This window comes from Gavia stellata, chromosome 12, assembly GCF_030936135.1.
Source record: "Gavia stellata isolate bGavSte3 chromosome 12, bGavSte3.hap2, whole genome shotgun sequence".
Lineage (NCBI taxonomy): Eukaryota > Metazoa > Chordata > Aves > Gaviiformes > Gaviidae > Gavia > Gavia stellata.
In genome coordinates, this window is record NC_082605.1 from 21,021,481 (window position 1) to 21,039,103 (window position 17,623).

Sequence of the window (17,623 nt, forward strand, 5' to 3'; positions counted from 1 at the left end):
AACTGAAAAAAATGTGAGGCTTTAGTACTAGGATAAATCTTGACACTATCGGCTTTAACACAAACTGTTGATCATTTAATTTCAAATAATTTCCTTCCCACTGCTTCAGGAAGAGATTCCTCTCCTAAGAATCAGTACCTGTAACCATAAAGGAGCCAACTTTCAGAGAATGTTTTGCTCCTCTCCATCAGACAGAGTCAAATATGATGCTAATGAATAGACAGTAAGTACCCATCCAGAGGTGGGATGGCACAGGTACCTGGGCTGTCCCCCACAGAGGCTGGAAACATTCCTCCATTGTGCTCTTGGGGAAAGTGCGTATCTACACCAGGATCCGTACAGACTGCAGCCTCCCGAAGAACCATCGCTGGCATAAGATAAGGAATTGCTATTTGTGCTTCAAAAGAAATAGTAATGTTTGGAAATTTTGCTTTCATTCTTGATCGGAATAAAAACCAAACTGTCAACACTTCCTTTGAAACGAAAATGAAAATTGAGACAGAACACCAAAATGAGAATCAGCATTTAAGATTAACAAAGCACTTTGTTCATGTTTTCTTTTGAGGTAAAATACTTTGTTTTGACTTCTACATTTCTATAAATGTACCATAATTGCTTATGTTATTTTGTGAAAACTACAGTGTAGTCCAAAAATGTGTAACTGTGTCTTAGAACTAAAATATTTTGGTCATACTGAAATAATGATACTGAAATGACATGGCCCTTTTTTTAAAGAAAAGAGGGGCATCAGTTGACCTGTTCCTGCAGAAATGTCTTTCCTGAATCCTTCTGAAACGGGTTAATTCCCTGCTGTGGTCGTTAGAGCGGTGCCAAGCAGGTGCCTTCTCAGGGTATGCACCTTTAAAAAAAGATCTCCTTCCTCTTCCGCTCGGTGCTTCTAAAGGACAACTTGTTTTGAATACTGCCTTCCTCACACCTGAGGCTCTAGGTGAAAAAACAAGTCTGGTTTTAATCGGAATGATCTTGTAGTTTGTAGAGCAGTCTACGAGAAGCTTTCTGTCCTAGGGATATACTGGGAGGAAGGTGTGAGAAAGCAGCTTGGAAAGGAAGCTGCACTGGCACGGGGTGTCACGGGCTCTCGGAGTATAAGAGAAAATACGTGGGGACTTGATATGCGTTAGCTTAGGGGTTAGTGGCTAACCCAGGTAAAGCCTGGAATGCTTATCACATCTAACTGCTCCTTTTTTTTTTTTTTAATCTCACTGTGAGTTCTCTTTCAAAAGGAACCTAACTCCCACAAATACCATATTTATGTTTTCAGCCTTTTCTGGATTTAAGGCACCACGCGTGAGCTATTCTGATCTTTTGATACGCCCAAGTCTTTTAAAAGCCTATTAAAGATTTTTAGTCATTTTCGCAGAGGAGGGACGTAATTTGGCTTGAAGTGGCAATGACGTGCTTTAAAGAACAAACAAAAAACTTTTCCATTCTGAATGGTTCAGAGACACACAATTTTTTAGTGTCATTTTATTGTACCATACTTGAGTTTCTGCAGCTATAAACTAAAAACCAAAATAAACAAACCCCCTAACCTGCTTTTGTAAATCCTTTGATGTGTATCGATGTACAGTATTTTCTGAAGATCTAAGTGAGTCTTGAAACATAGGATTGTTCTCATTTTCTTATTGTTCTCACTATTTGGCTTCTGTTGCATCTCGCTTGCTTGGTGTTGTATTGAATTGCTACAAGTTCTTTCAAAGCACACTAATCAATTTTACTTCAAACTGAGTTGAAATACCTTACAAATAGCTGTCACACATCAATGAATTAAATGACTTCAAGTCAGGTTAGGTCAGGGATCTCTAGATACCTAATCTAAGCTTCATTACTGAAAACAAAAGTATCTGCTGGTCCTACGCCCCCCATCATTTTAATCAGCATCAGGCCTATTGATCTGTGCCCAGGGCTTGGACAGTCTATAATTCTGTGGAAACTTTCAAAAGTCTTATAGTCCTAACCCTCAAGAATCAGGTTTTTTTGTTTGTTGTGGAGTTAAAGACCTTCCAGGGCAGTGAGATAAACTAGCCCAGCTGAGCCCCCACTGCTGCCAAGACGATTAATCCTCTGTTCCTCTGCTTTCCCCACGTGCTGCTGCTTTTTCCCCGGCCATGCCGCCCCAGGAGAGCCGCTGATGGTGTTGAGAACTAACTTTGCAAAAATAATAGCTTTCAACTGGATCAACATGAAGGACGGACCAGGGAATGCAGGAATGCCCTTTTTGGTAGTGCACATGAATCCCTTCAAGAGCCATCAGAACTGGCAATATGATATTTTCGGTCCTTTTTTTTTGTTTTTGTCTGCAAAGACATGATTACGCTGTTGTCACTTGGTTTCTAGTTTGTTCTAATTTTTGTTGGTATTCCAGGAAGATGAGAATGTGGCAGTACATATAGTTAATGTAATTTAGATGTTACTTCTGTGTCTTCCCTCAGTACTGATGAATATGAACGTATCAATGCTTGGTCTGAGCTTATCAAGTGTAAGATCAAGTAAGAAAACAGAGATTTGTCCAAGTGCATCAGGCAGAACTCGGCTCATATTGTAGGCAGGACCTGGTCCTGCTTTCTTTGAAAAGTCTCAAAAAATAGGTCTTGCAGAAGTTTAAAAGAAATCTTTAAGTGTAAATCTGAGCAAGGCTTTGTGCATGTTTAGTGCAAGAAGAAAACCAAAATCTGGATTGTGAAACAATTTCTTGTCATTATTTTGTTAAATGTTTAAAAACACCACCTCTTCTTTCCTACCAAGGTCATTTTTTTCGTTGTCGATTCTCAGAAAATACTCCACAAGCAGTATTGGGAACTGACACAAAATGAAACCATACTCTCTGTGTATGTTTTTATTACAAGGTGTGCCAAATACCTTACAGAGAAGAGTAATTATAATTTCTGTTTCATTAATGAAGAAATGCAGGTATGACTGCCTAACTCATTTGCTTGAGATCACACAACAAATCAATGATGAAACTAACTACAAGCTTTTTTGTATTCTAGGATTACATTTAAATGTTTCTCCTTTGAAAATCGAAGGAAGAGATGATTTGCTGTGAATTGCAATATTTTTCAGTTAGTTAAGGAGATGTGGGTTTCAAAACATGCAAATGTCCCCTAGGCTGAGCTTCATCACAAAATGCATTTGAAATAATCTTTGTTACCACACAACTATGTAAGTCATTCATGCGCTTTCTTTGCTTTATTTCCATAGAAATAATTGTGGGTTTTATTTTGTTCCTGCTCCAGAGGAGATGGTTTGAGTTTCCTCAGAAACAGGTAGATATTATTTGCATATCTTTAAACATTTTCCCTGAAACAAAATAAAAAATACAGCGTCTTCATTAAATCTACATGTCTTGTCATTGCATTTCCAGGACTTCTTGATGTCATAGTTCAATGAGGAAAAATTCAATTTAAAATGGCTTTCCTGTAGAAACCAAAAAGTTTTTGGAAGTATATTATTTGAAAAACTGGTCTTTTTTCCTCTAATGGGGGGGAAAGAGGTGGGGGGGCTGAAAAAGGGAAAGCATTTGCTCTTACAGCTTCTCCTCTAGTTGGAGGGCAAGAGGAGAAAAGACAGGGAATGTGGCTTTGTTATTTATTTTCTGTAAGCTGGGGAACGGCATTTTTTAAAATGAAAGATTCCTGTCTCTCTGAAATACTTTTTCAGTGCAAACACAGAGGTTGTATAGTTGGGCTGGTAGATCTATGTACCCATTCTCTATCAATGAACAGTATCAAAAAGAGGATTTCAAGAAAAAGGAAAAATTAGACAGTTTCTGGTGTGGCAGTGCATGCAAGGATTCGAAGGCGTACTGAACTGAAAGACAGAAACTTCTCCATGAATTAGATGCAAGTTTTCCCAGATCATAAGCATTGCTTTCCACAGCCTGCTAGTATCTTCGAAACCTTCAGTTGTAGTGTCTTTTTTTATGATTGTCTATGTTTTGTCATTTTGATTAAAACCTCTTTCAGTGCAAAGGTATTTTTAACCAGCATGTAACATTTTGTCTCTCTTCCAAAAGCTTTGGCTTTGTCTGGCTCACAATAAGGAAGCAGGCCCGAGCCCACGAAGGGCCACGGTTCAATTAAGCTTATGGAATGCAGTCACGGGCAAAGTGGCAGACAACACCATTGTGCAGTGTTTCTTATGCATCCCTCATGTACCTGTGTAAACTATAAAATGCTGTCATTTTTTAGATATAGAATAGATTTGCCATCTAGCCTGACCAAATGGAACGAATTAGAAAAGCTGCTCAACAATGATAAGTCGATGTCAATGTACAGTTGGTTCACTTCTTGTGGACTCTACCACACTACGAAACAAAGATCTTCCTTCAGCGTCATCCCCAACACACCACAGTGATAATGTATTTAATATACTACAGATATATGATAAATACTACACTTCAGAAAATAAAAGTCCACTTTTCTTCAAAGTAAGAAATACAAGGATCAGAAGGAAACCAGAGGCATTTTTGCCTATCGGGTAAATCCTGCAGAAATTGTTCTATTAGCTTGTATCTCACTTTTAGAGAGAAGATCTGAGAGCGGTGGCCCCAGCGGCTTTTCCCATCCCCAGAGCAGGGTCTGCGTCACAGAGCAGTGCCAAGGAAATGCGGAACGTGCAAAGAGCAAAGGTGCAGAAAGTCAGAGGGCTGCAAGCACACCTACTGCATCATGCCGCGTTAGAATCAAACATCACCCGTTATTTTGTGAGTGCAAAGAAGTGGCTTTAAAGCGCTTAATAAAATAGTTGAGTGTGTTTTATTCTATTACAAAGTGTTAAATTAGTTTTATATTTCTGTAGAGAATGTAGCACAAGAATTTAGAAAAAGCTTATTTCTTTTCTTTCTTCAACTTGCTTTTTTAGTGAAGAAATGCCACGTTGTCCCAGTTTTCGACAGCAAGTCTAGGTATCTTGGGAACAACTCTTTTTTTTTTTTCTGTTTTAAAAGAAGAGACTAGCAACACAACTTTTCAAATTGACAATTACGGGCTTTATTTTGTTGGTTTTGGTGACACCTGTAAATGGAATGGGATGTTGTTTAGGATGATTGAATTTGCTCTCCTAGGGTTTTTTAAGTAGGTTGTGTAATTGTACCAGACTTTAATATACATGTTTATGCCTCTCTAGGCTTGTTTTGGCTGGTGGGGTTCTTTAAGAGCAATCATGCTGGGAAATGCAGTTCCTGGGGAAGAGCTGAAAATTAAGAGCATGTGACCAGCTCTGAGAATTATTACAAAGAGCAAGCTGTGCTAGGGATGGGAGCTGATGGGGTATCTGGGGGGAAATGCAGCCAGCTGGGGTATAGAAGTTATTTAAGAGAAGCTCTGCTCTAGGAAAGGTGTGGTCTCCTTCTGAGGATTGCAAAGGTAAGCTAGTGTTTTTGTTACATTAACTGGACTTCGATACACTTTTTAAAATATTAAAGTGGACCTCAAGGGAAAGAACATAGGGTAACCCAAAATCAGCATTGTTTTGTCCTTTTCTGTTGTTGGTGTACCTGCATACGGGCCTCAGCACTGCTGTTGTCAGCCCAGTATCCACCGCTTGCTTTGAAATCTCCCCCTGTCCTCTGCCAACTCTTTTCTCAACACAGCTCTTCCCATGTTGAAGAGGTTTTTCACTTATCCACCATGTGGAGTACCCACTGATGTTTTTGGGGAGGATATTGCTAATGCTGTAGAGAGCATATTATTGTCGAAGTATAAAAGCAGACTAATGTAGTTTCAGTTAATAGTGATTTCTAATGCTAGAAGGGTAAGCATGCTACAGAGGGCTTGAGGGAGGGAGAGTCATGGTAGCAGAGCTGCAAGGACAAGACGGCTAATAATGAAAATTGTTAACAGTGTCTGTGCCTCTATGATGAACCAAGTGGTCAGAAGACAAATAGCAGCTAAATTCACTGTGGTTTTAATGCTGTCTCATGCACTGGGGTTTGTTGAATTTGGGTTTGGGTTTTTTTTTTCCCCCCCCTAGGGGTTTGGGCAAGTCATATCTTCTTTTTCTCTCTAGTCATCTGTTTGGTTAATAGAGTTAATGATGCTGGCTGGCTGCAAGGCAACATGGAACACAAGAGACATGTACAAGTAAAAGTGCCAAGTCCTAAGTGTTGCTGTTGAGATTTCTCATGTAAGCCGTGTCCAGTGGGGAACACCATTTTCCTTTTAAGAAGCTGAGAATCGATCTGTGGCACAAAACCCAGACAATTCCCTTGTAAAACACTCAGAAGTAGTAGCACTCTAAAGTTGCACTTAAGCAAGTTTCCAGCTATTCACTCACGCTTACAGTCACAACCGCAGCTCAGCTCTCCGCTCAGGCTAGAGAGGTGACTCAGCCCTCTCCTCCCACACACGGGCTGCAGGATTCCTACCATTAAAACCCATGTTCGGCTCTGCCAGGTGCCTTGAACGACAAGGCCTGTCCTGAAAGGTCAGTTTGTTAAACCCTGCTGCCACTTTTCCCTCATCCCGCTGACCAGGTAGAGGGAGAGTGGCTTGCAGAGGTTCATTAGCTTCCGTCTGCGCAACCACAGCCTTCACAAAGAACCCAGAACTTTCTTTGTAAGGTCTGCTTATTTTAACAAAGGTTTTTGCAATAGTATGAAACAAGAATTTTGTACAGCATATCTATAAATATAAAACCTTTAAGATCCCTGTTAGCATTATGTAGTCCTCCAGTGGTTAAAGCGATCTGAAAGGTTCTTGATTCTATAAACCATTTATAAAATAGAAGTTGGGGTTTCTCCGCAGTTGCCAGCGGAGACCATTAATTGCGCATCTTGTGGATCCTTTCCTGCATGATAAAATCAACACCAGGGGTCCAAGAAGGCAGCTTGCAGTATGGGAATGCTTGCTACGGGTGCCAAGTTCATCTTTTAGCCATTTGTGGTGGTCCACAAACCAAGTCCTTTTGCTGTGGCGTTAGGAGCGTTTTGAAGAATGTCAGAGGTTTTCTGTTGTCAAGCTGGCACCTGGGAGAGTGGGAAAGTTAGTACAGCCACTGGCACTGCAATCGTTTTAGGAACTCCTCTGAGACGGTACAGCAGAGTCTGCGTTTCTGCTGGAGAAGGCCGATCCACTCTTGCTTGCGATCAGCCCTGTGCTCTGCCTGGCCATGAGAGCAGCCGGGGATGTGCCCGATGGACACCTCTGCGTACATGGCTGCCTCCGCGTGCAGGCCTCCTCTCAGGAGGAGGCTGGGACGCGGTCCAGGTCTATATCAGGATTTTACCTAATAGTAAACCGCCGCAGATGTGCCAGCTCACATATGCCTAGGATAACAGTTGGCGTTGATACTTGGCTACCTTATTTACAACTTCTTTGTGTGTGTTAGGTTAGCATTTCCCTTTCCTTCCAGGAACAACCATGGCGTGTCCCTCAGTCCTACCAGAGCGTTTGGGGTGGAGGAGCCCACACATGGCCGGCTGGCTGCTGCGCTACACCCGCCAGCCTCCGCTCTGGGTCTACCCGCTCTCGGCCGGGCTCCCCTCCCGCCTCGCCTGGGGACCTTGTCCCGAAAGGAGCGACAAGGGGCTGCCGGGCCTTCACCTCCCCGTCGTTAGAGCGGTGGAGGTGGCACAGGGCGAGAGGAGGGATCGTTCCCAGGAACACGGTAGCGCGTGCCGGCTGAGAGGGGCTGTTGGGCTTGAAGGTGCGCAAAAGGGCGGGAGAGGTAGGTAGAGTGAAGGAGGGGGAAGCTGGCTCCTCCTTGAGGGGAAAAAAGCGGGGCTGGCGTATCTGTGCACAGATATTAGATTTGGGGGTGGGGGGAAAAAGCCGTCGCCCTCAGCCTGGGGGGGAGGAAGGCGCACAAGCTCTCGGAGGGGCCGGGGCGGGGTGGCCCCGCCAGTCAGGCAGGAGCTCCGCGTTACCATCCCCTTCTCCGAGGGTCCGCGCGGCGCCGCCGGCGTGAGGAGGGCGGCAGCCCCCGGCCGCCGGAGGGCTGCGGCGGGAGGCGGCGCGGCAGCCCCGACCCCGACGCCGCTCGGTCGCTCCCTCCCTCCCTCCCTCGGAGCCGCCCCGCCGCCTCCTTCAGGGCCGCCCCGCGGCCCCGCCTCCCCGCGCGCCACCGCCCCCCGGCGGGAGGGGGAGGGCGGGCTGTCGGGACCGCGCACGGGGACGGCCCGGGCGCCATGTTGGAGGGTTGCTGAGCCCGGGGTCTCTGTGTGTGCGCGGCGGCTGGAGCCCGTTTCCTGCGCGGGGCGGGGGGGGGGCTGGAGGAGGGGAGCAGCGCGGAGCGGGGGGGAGACGCCCAGGCGGATCATGGACGTCGAGAGGCTGCAGGAGGCTCTGAAAGGTGGTGCCGGGGCTTGCCGCGGAGAGCGGGGGGTGGGGGGAGCGGTGTCCCCACGCTGATGGGGAGACGGGGTCTCCCTCGCAGCTGAGACCCTCTTGGGTGGAGGGAGCGCCCTTCGCTGAGGGCGGCAGCTCCCCTCCGCCGGGGCCGAGGGTCGGGGTCCCCGTGCTGTGGGGAGGGGGCTGCTCGCCTGAGAGGGAAGGGGGTCCCACAGAGTGAGGAGGGGCGCCGGCGGCTCCCAGTGGGGAAGGGGAGGGGTGAGCCCCATGTCCCCGCTGCCCTAAGACCCCTCCGGGCGTGCTCTGGGCTGCGTGAGGGGGAGCAGCAGAGGGGGGTTGTGACCCCACCGGCTCCCCTCCTCCTCCAGGCCCGGGGCTCCCCTCGCCTGGAGTGCCCTCTTCTCCCCCCGCGTGCCTGCCTGCCTGCCTTCCCTTCCTCGGCCCTCGCCCGTACCTTTTCTTTTTCTCCCTCCCCAGTCCACTTCTGTGCTGGCTTGCCTTGCTGGATGCAGCCTGAGGAAATCAGCCTCTTTCTCTGTTGTAGCTGCTCCAAAGAAGTTGCAAATCAACTTTTGCTGCTCAGATGCATGTAGTTTCTCCACACGAAAATATGAAGTGTTTTACAGGGCTGGGAAGCTGGTGGACCTCTTGGGAACAACTAAAGCATGGTGAAAGCGTGAAGATACTTTTGTGGGAGCTGTACTGATCGTTAAAGCAAATAAATCGTTAATTGTTATGAATTTTTGTTCTGTCCTTTTACCATTCTTTCTATGTCATTCTCATACCAACAGATTTTGAGAAGAGAGGAAAGAAGGAAGTATGTCCAATACTGGATCAGTTTCTTTGTCATGTTGCTAAGACTGGAGAGACGATGTAAGTGTGACTTTTTTGGTGATCTTCAGTTGTAGCTTGTAACATTTCTGCATTCGAAGTCAATGAGATGCTACCTGGATTCCCTTTTTGTCTGTAGATTGCTTCTCTGAGCTAAATAAGCTTGCCTTAGTTCCTGTTTAGTTTTGGATGGAGTAGTTTTGTTTGCTGGTAGGTAGTTTTATCGAACAGGGAGACTTTTTGTATAGGCTTTGCTCAGGGGTATCTGTCAGGTCTTACTGATCCTGCTCAGTGCAGTAAACCTGTTGCTCTTTCTACATTTTTATGTGACATTGAGGTTTTTTAAATGGAAAGTGTAGCTCATTGTTGTAATGTCTGTTGTATACTGTTGTAATGTCTGTTGTGTACTGTATCTAAACCTATTATTTAAATGAAGATGTGAATGGCTTAGATTATTTCTTTCTAGGCTTTATATACCATGCTGTGTGATGACTGCATCTAAATGCTTTTGATGAAGAGGGGAGAATCAGTAGGTGCTTTCTGCAGAGGATACCTATGGGAACTAACTAGCTACTCTGAGTTTCTGAGGTCGCTCATTTTTCGGCTCGCATCAGAGTTTCACTTTTCCTGGACTTTCCTTTACAGCTCGCCCTCGCGGGTTCCCGTCCGAAGGTGTGAGGTAGCTTGAAGTAGCCGGGTTACACGCTCCTTGTCAGGGATGAGCACTGGTGCTGCGCTGGGTGACTTCCTTGCTGGATCACTATTTGGCAGGAAGGGGAAAGGCTTCCCTGGGTGCGTTGCTATAGAGTTGCTCACTTTCTGGCGCCCAGGCTGTCTCCTTGTTTTTGAGGCCTAGTGCCAGGCTACAGGCTTCAGCAAGAGATATGTGCTTTTACCAGTGTTTTGTTAGCAACCAGCGATTGCAGGGGCTTTGTTTGGGTTTCTAGAATACCTCTAACTTGTAAGAGGTTTGTAGGTTTTGGTGTGGTGTTTTTTGTTTTTGTTTCGGTTTTTTTTGGTAGCTTGCTAGTACTGCTTGAATTAATGGTTTTGAAAGGAAAAACAAGTTCTGAAATGTACTTTTCTCTTTGAATAAAAGGCTTTGGCTCAGCAGAAATATACAGCTGTAATGCTTAATGTTTTGGTGTAATAGTTATCTTAGTATGGGCTTACTGTGGTGTGTTTTGTCTGTACAACATGTTTAAAATACTTTTCCTGTTCTGAAATATTTCTTCAGGCTGTTCTTATTGTTTCTGCCACTGTTACATATGTTACAATCACTTTTTAAAATTACTTTGTATGGGGCAAGTTCTTGGGAAAATTCTTCTCTATGTGAAACTTGGAGAATAAATAAATTCCTGATTTTTATTTCCATTTGGGAAATCTAGGTTTTTTTTTAATTATTATTGGATTATTACAAACTACTGCTTAAACCTGAACTGGTATTTATCATCTAGAACTTCATGCAGACCCTGGCCTTCTATGTTTCCAGGGTTTTCTTTAGCTTTTTTTTTAGGTCTGTAGCTTTTTTCAGCATTCTTGAGCCTTTCAGTTGCATTAAATTGTTTTTTTTTAAAAAGTGTCAGATGTGAACATCGGAATTACCTAATATAATCTGGAGATAGACATGGAAATATTGTTCAATAACATTTAATTTGCTTCCCATTGTCTACCGAAGTCTGTATTTCTTCATCAAATATGCTTCTGTTTTCATGGATGTGTTATGTGTCAAAGTATCAGGAAGAAATGAGTAAAAATGAAATCTCACAGTGAATAATCATGTAAAGATTGGTAATATATTTTTAAGCTAGTACAGCTTGACCACTGTAAAAGTGTTCCTGAATACATAAACGTACCAAATACATGTTAATTCAAAATGAGCTAAATATTCTTTATTTCCAGTTATGCAAAAGTAACTTTATTTAATAGAAATCTAAACCACTAATAAATAGATTGCCTTGGAATGAGAAGATGAAATCTGAAATAATAGTTCGTAGTGACTTTTTTTTTTAGGATTTTCATGAAGTTCAGAGCTCAGTTTGGAGGGGAAAAAAAAAAGGATGGTTAAGTCAGGGGTAATTACACAAACGGTTTGCAGACTTATTTACTGAAAAACAATGGCTCTTATTCAGTCACAGCCTGTTCCTAAAGTAACAAACAAAAAGTACCCGTGTAAGCGAGGACCAAGGCAAATAAGGACAACTGAAATGTGGAGTATTTTTGCTTTGAGTTCTTGTTGTTTCTAGGAGAGTTATATAGTGTTCATGGGGGTTCTTTCAGCTTTTTAACTTACTCTATGATGAATACTGATTTTCTCTTTTTTTTTTTTTTTTTTATTATATACTGCAGTCTGCATCCTGGGTTAAATGTAAAGTGTTCTTCCCCTCCCCAGCCCCCCCCCCCCCCCCCCCGACATAGTTGCAGCAGATCTTGTAAATAATTAGTGAACTTAGTTTGGAAGGGTGCTAATGAAGTAAACTAAAATTACTTTTAGGGTTCTCATCAAAGCATGATCGTGGCATACATAGCTTGTTTAACAGATTGAAAGCATGGGCTCATGTGAGGCTGTTGGGTACCTCCCTGCCCCCATTTGTTTCAATGTGCTTATTCATCTGAGTGAGTTATGAACAGGTAGATGCAGGTTCAGGTTAGGCTGTAATTTTGCTAGTATTTCTCTTGGCAGCAGTCTTGGCTAATGCAGCCCTTGTGTCACTATTTCGCTTGTGCTTGTTCAACTGTTTATATAGCTGCATGGTAACCTAGAGCAGGAAACTGCTCGCAGTTGTAAGTAACTTTCCTTTTGGCAGTACTGTTTTTAACAAGGTTCAGTTCATTGATCCAGCTTGTTTTGTCCATGTTAACTGATATGTCAAACCCCAGTGCAACTGAAGAGGCAGTGTAGGGGAGGAACAAAGGGTGAGAGTTGTATAAGCCAGCACTGCAACTATGATAAGGCTCTTCAGAGTGTGTCTTTATTGCAATTAAAAGTCTTTTTTCATTTACAAGGAAGGTCTGGAGTAAAAATGTTGCTAAATTTGGTTACATTATCAGCATAAACTTAGTTGTGTTGTCAGTACCTTGCAGTAAAAGCCTGATCATGCAATCACGTGTGTTAACTTAATCTATTTGAAGTTTAAGCTATCTTCTTGTGCAAAGTTAACCATTCACTTAATTGTTTGCGAGGTTATGGCTGCATTTACAAAAGCCAGTCTCAACTTCCTTTATTGTAAGTGAACAGAAGCAAAAGTTTGATCGCTTGGCTACTTTGAATTATTTTTGTTTCTTGACAATTGCTATGGTAAGACTTAGCCTTAGGTGAAATATAAAGTTTATGGTTCAGCCTTTTTTAATCTTGTGTTGCGTCTTAGGACTTTTTTCTTTTCAAAGGAGTGATGTACTCCTTAATTGACTTGACTTTTTACTGAGATACTAACATGGAATTTCCTTAGTGAGACCAAGTATAGTCAGGGAAGATCATTATAACTTCCTTTTTCTCTAGTTTGTAACAGATCAACGTGACTTGCAAAACGGAGTAAAGTGAAGAGATACAGTAAAGTATTAAGACCAACAAATTTTGTATCTCAAAGACTTCTTTAAAAACATATCCTGTTTTTTGCATAAGGAATCCACTTATCTCATTTTTCTGAAGTAGAAATGGCTTTAAGAGATGGTACAAAAGTCACAGCACTGCAATACTAGAAGTGAAATGCAAGTTTGAAGTATTTTTCTTTTGTTATTCTGAAGAATACTTAAAGAATGGGTATGAAAGTCACTAATCAATTGTGATATTGTGTCTTGTATTTAAAATATGTTCTCTCTTACCTCTTAGGAAATGCTCTTGGATTTAAAATCACTCTGCCCCTTCAATAGCAAAAATGTTTCTAAACCATTTATTTAGGTACTTCACCAAGAAAATCCATTTTGTTGGACTGGTTCTAAAGTTGAAAATAAAACTTAGACAACAAAAGCCATCAAAAATTCTATGTTAATTTTCTCGTCATTTCCCCCACTTCTGCCTTGGGGCAGGCAACCTATAAAGCACAGTTTTAATGGCTTACTATAGTGAAAAGTATAATACAGATGCTTACTGACAGTGAAGGAATCAGGAAATAGGTAGTGAAGTACCAAAATCTGCAGAAATTACAGTATGTAGGCAGAAGTGATTAACTGTAAAATAGTTCCAGACTTAAGTAGAGAACACTGGCCTGGCCAGGATGTAATGTGTTTATACCGGCTCTTGCCCTGAATGCAGTGTAAACAGCCATTAAAATACATTCTGTTTTTATTTTCTTGTGTAGTCAAATTATTTCCTCAGAGTTTCCCTGGAAGATCTGAACTATTAATTTGCACCTCATCTAAGCCTGAATACATAAGTTGTCTCTTCACTAGTTTCCTTGAGGACCAACATAAATGCTTTTCTGCAAAGTTTCTTGAGTCAAGTTTAATACATGTGATTGTAGAGCCAATATGAACATCCATAGTATCATCACAGACTAACGTAAGCTGTAAGGGACTTCTGGAAGTCATCCAGTCATACCCTGTACTCAGGGGGAGCTAATTCCACAATTAGTTTAGGTTGCTTAGGGCTTTGTGCACCTATTCTGAAAACCTCCAGTGATGGCAGTTCCACAGCCTCTGTTTGATGTCCTGTTTCATTGCTTAACCACATGCACTGGGAATAGTGTTTCCCTTGCAGCAACTTGGAGTTTCCCTTGGAGCAACCTGCGACCGCTGCCTCTTACACCCACAATTCTGCACCTCTGAAGGGAGTCTGTTTCCATCTTGCTGGTACACAATTACCCCTTCAGTGGTGAAAGACAGCAGTTAGATTCCTCCGCCATAGCCTTCTGTTCTCCAGAAAACATGCTGCCTTAGCTTCCCGCCTAGGTTGTGCGCTGCAGCTGTTAACCATGTTAATGGCCTTCTGTGCATCTCGCTCTGTCTGCTTTCTTTTGCATTGCATGACCCCAAAGCAGACGTGTTACTGTGGTTATGGACTCATAAGTGCCAAGTAGAAGGCTATAATTGCTTTCTCTGATACTGCAAATGTAACCCAGCGTGCAGGCAGCCTTTGTAACAGCAAGGCCATGCTGACAGATGTTCAGCTTCCCATCTACCAGTACAGGTATTGGCCCCAGTATTGACTCTGAGCAGCATCGTTTGTAACTGGTTGCAGTTACAACCGGACTTTGGACCCTGTTGACCACAACCACGCCTGCGTAGGCCTGATGGTACTCTGAGTCTGTAGCTATCCAGCTTGGCTACAAAGGTGCTATGGGAGACTGTGCTGTCTTGTCTGTCTTGCTAAAGCTGAGTTACCAGTGCCCACTGATCTTCCCTCATTGCCAGTTAGGTAGATCAGGGATGATTTGCTGTTGGTAAATTATATAACTGTAAATGTAAGTTACATAACCGTAGCTCTACCAAAGATAATGGCGAAAAGTATTTTTGACCCTTTGATACTGTTTCATGTACCCTATGTAGCAGTGAACATTTGTTTTTTTTTTTCTTACTACATTTTCAGAAGGCTTTTGTAGATCAGTTTAGCTTTTGTATCATTTTGTTACAGCAGTGAAATAGTTTGTCAGCTGTAGAAAAGATGTGAGTGGAGAGATGTTAGCAATGAACATTCATGAGAGTAAGTTCCCATTCTAGGCTTTAGTGTTTTAATGATGTATTCTGAACTCTTGTATAGTATTCCTTTGTTATGTTACAAATATGTAGATTTGCGTAGCCATATGTCCTTTAACTTATTTTACATGCTTAAATATAAGTCTGCTTTTTTCTATAAAGTATGTTCTCTGGTTTTATTCAGGTAGCAGTTTTGTTGCTTGACATGTGTATGCTAGTATTTGTTTGACTAGTTTGAAAATTTTGTCCTGATTTGGAGAAAAATAATTACCTGGAAATCTTTAGAACTATTGGGGGAAATGTAATTCCTTGTTTTATTTTATTAAAAAAAAAAAAAAATTCTCCAGTTCCTGCCGTGATAAACAGGATAATATTTTCTGAAAGAAGTCTGTGTGCCTTTGTTAGTATAGGCCTCTTTCATTTCCATGTTCTTGGTGAAGCAAGAGATTTGAGTAAACTTCCTTGCGTTGTTTCCTACCATTATTCCTCACTAGCTCCATTCCACTAAGTGGCTGGAATTATTCCCCACTAATTCCCATTCCACTGACACTGTGTTTTCTGTCTCGTAATACTCAAAAGGACAGAAATGTCAGTTGAAAAAAAAAAAAGCCTGCTGATTTATCTTTGTCAAAGATAGTTTAGCTTCCTGGATCTTTTACCTGTATTATAAAAAAATTATACATCTATCAAATGTACAATTGTAGTACTTCAGAGGAATCAATTGTGATACAGATGAAATCACTTGCTCCTTTAGGAAACACACACTATTGTGTTTTATTTTAAATGCTGCCACTTCATATCTGTAGGGAGCGGGCTTTACAGTATAAAGGTCAAACTTTAACTACCATTATAAAATCTGCATGATGAACTGATCCTAATAAACTTTAGTCTCTCTATAGAATACATGTGTAAGGAAAGACAGAAGGCAAACTCCTCATAGCAATGCTAACTTTTCAGTGTAATCAGAGTATTTTAACTGCAAATGTAACTGTATGTGCATGCAGACTTTCATTTTTAAGTATGTCTTTCTTCCTGGTTGCTGTACGCAGCCTGTTCGTATAAGCACACTCCCTGCTAGTCTTTTTGCAGATGGTTCACTGTTACTTTGCACAGAACCTCCGCCCACCATTTATTCTGTAGCAGTTAATACAGTTGCGTGTCCTTCTGATGATCACCTTAGTATTCTTCTGTTGGCATCCTTCTACTCTTCAAGCTCAGCTCTCCTGCATTGCTTAATCAGATTTGTTCTCATCCTCAGAGTTTCTATCAGTTCTTACCTTTACCTCTTAGTAACGTTTCTTCACAGCCATAGTGGCTGCCTCAGTATTACCTCTGTCTTTTCCAGTGGGCCTCAAGTCTCCTGTTCCATGGTGGCCTTGCTTGTTACTATTTCATTTGAAGTACTTTCCCAGACGTTTGCATATTGTTCCACTCCACATTGCACTTTACAGTAGCAAGGATGTTTTTCTCTTTTGACCTTGTAACTGATGAGCCTTGCTCCCTCTTCCTGTCTACAGGTTTTGGGAAGGTTCGTGCTCGATGGCACATGTTGGGGGGAAGGACCAAGGCAATGGTACATGCAGAAGGGAGGATACAAATCAGTCTGGTTGTCTTGGGGGGGCGGTGGATTATCAGGTTTGCGGGTAAACCAGACTGATGCTGCTTTTCCACAAAGCTGGTGTCTGGCAGGTATAAGTTTTAGAAATAATACTACTTGAAGAGAGTTACAAGATTTCTGTGACGGCTATACCTGATGAGGCTTTGCTCAGAAGTGGTAAGGGAGCGTGATGATGCAGAAGCACCTAATGCCTGTGTATTAGGTCACTGAGGTAGGGTACACCTTGTCAGCCCAAGCTTAGTGGGTGTCAGCTGAACTGCTTTGCGTAGAAGCCTATTGGGTGGCTTCTGTTTCAGCTTTTGGAAGGAATTAGTAATAGAAGTGCAATTTAACTGATCCTAGTAGTGCTGGTTTCTGACCTGAGTGATGCCTGTGTTTTTGTGGGACAATGTGTGAACTGGCAAGCACAGGAATACAGTGCGAAGTAAATTAAGATCCAAAAGCAGTTGCACAGGGTGCATTTCCTTCATCTGGTTTCCCAGCTTTATTGCTCCATATAGTAAAGATTTGGTAGTATTTTCTCAGTGTGGTCTACTGCTCTGCTGAGGTAACCTGTGGATCTCTAGGCACTGGTCATTTAACAGTGATAGCTACACTTTACAGATGAGTTACAGTGTTTCTTTTGTTTATTTGCTTATTCCGTGCAAACTTGTGATATCTGAAAGTGTCCTGTATTAGTAGATATGTGGAATTTTGTTTGTGTATGGAAGAGGTTTATATTCAGTTATCCAAACATGAACTTTATATTACTCAGTGATTTTCTGTAGGCAGTTCCTATAGAGATAGTAATTTTAACTTGCTGTAAATTCAGGAAGACTTTTAAATATGCTTTACTTATTGCATAATACTTTACTTAATTTTTGACTTCTGCACTTCTGTTGTACAAGGTTTATTGAGAAAGTGTCATCTATTTAAAGTTTCTGTGTTCTGCCTGCATCAGCTCCAGAGTCCTGTAGAATTATGTTGCGCCTTTGCCTGATGGATTATTTTTCTGTGCAATATCCATTGAATGGAATGCACTCTGAATTGTGCTGTGAAATTCATGCAGAATCTCTTATACAGTGCATGGCATCATTCTTGAAACATGCCTTAGTGAAAACTAATCTGTTTATCTGTTATTTCAGATAAAATGTGACATTTTATCTGAAATGGAAATAAGTAAAAGCTAAGAATAATCCACAGAATTGTTAGAATTGAAATAAATACAGTTGTCCACATTTCAACAAAATGT

General features: G+C 42.2%; 1 protein-coding gene across 2 annotated transcripts in view; it reads left to right on the forward strand.

The window, feature by feature from the left end:
* Positions 1-8,279: 8,279 nt before the first annotated feature.
* PPP4R2 (protein phosphatase 4 regulatory subunit 2) overlaps positions 8,280-17,623 on the forward strand; it is a 32,898-nt gene continuing 23,554 nt past the window's right edge. For both annotated transcript variants that reach the window (XM_059823176.1, XM_059823177.1), the window contains exons 1-2: positions 8,280-8,313; positions 9,104-9,185. In XM_059823176.1, the coding sequence (XP_059679159.1) occupies positions 8,280-8,313; positions 9,104-9,185 (116 nt within the window). The remainder of the gene's footprint in view (positions 8,314-9,103; positions 9,186-17,623) is intronic.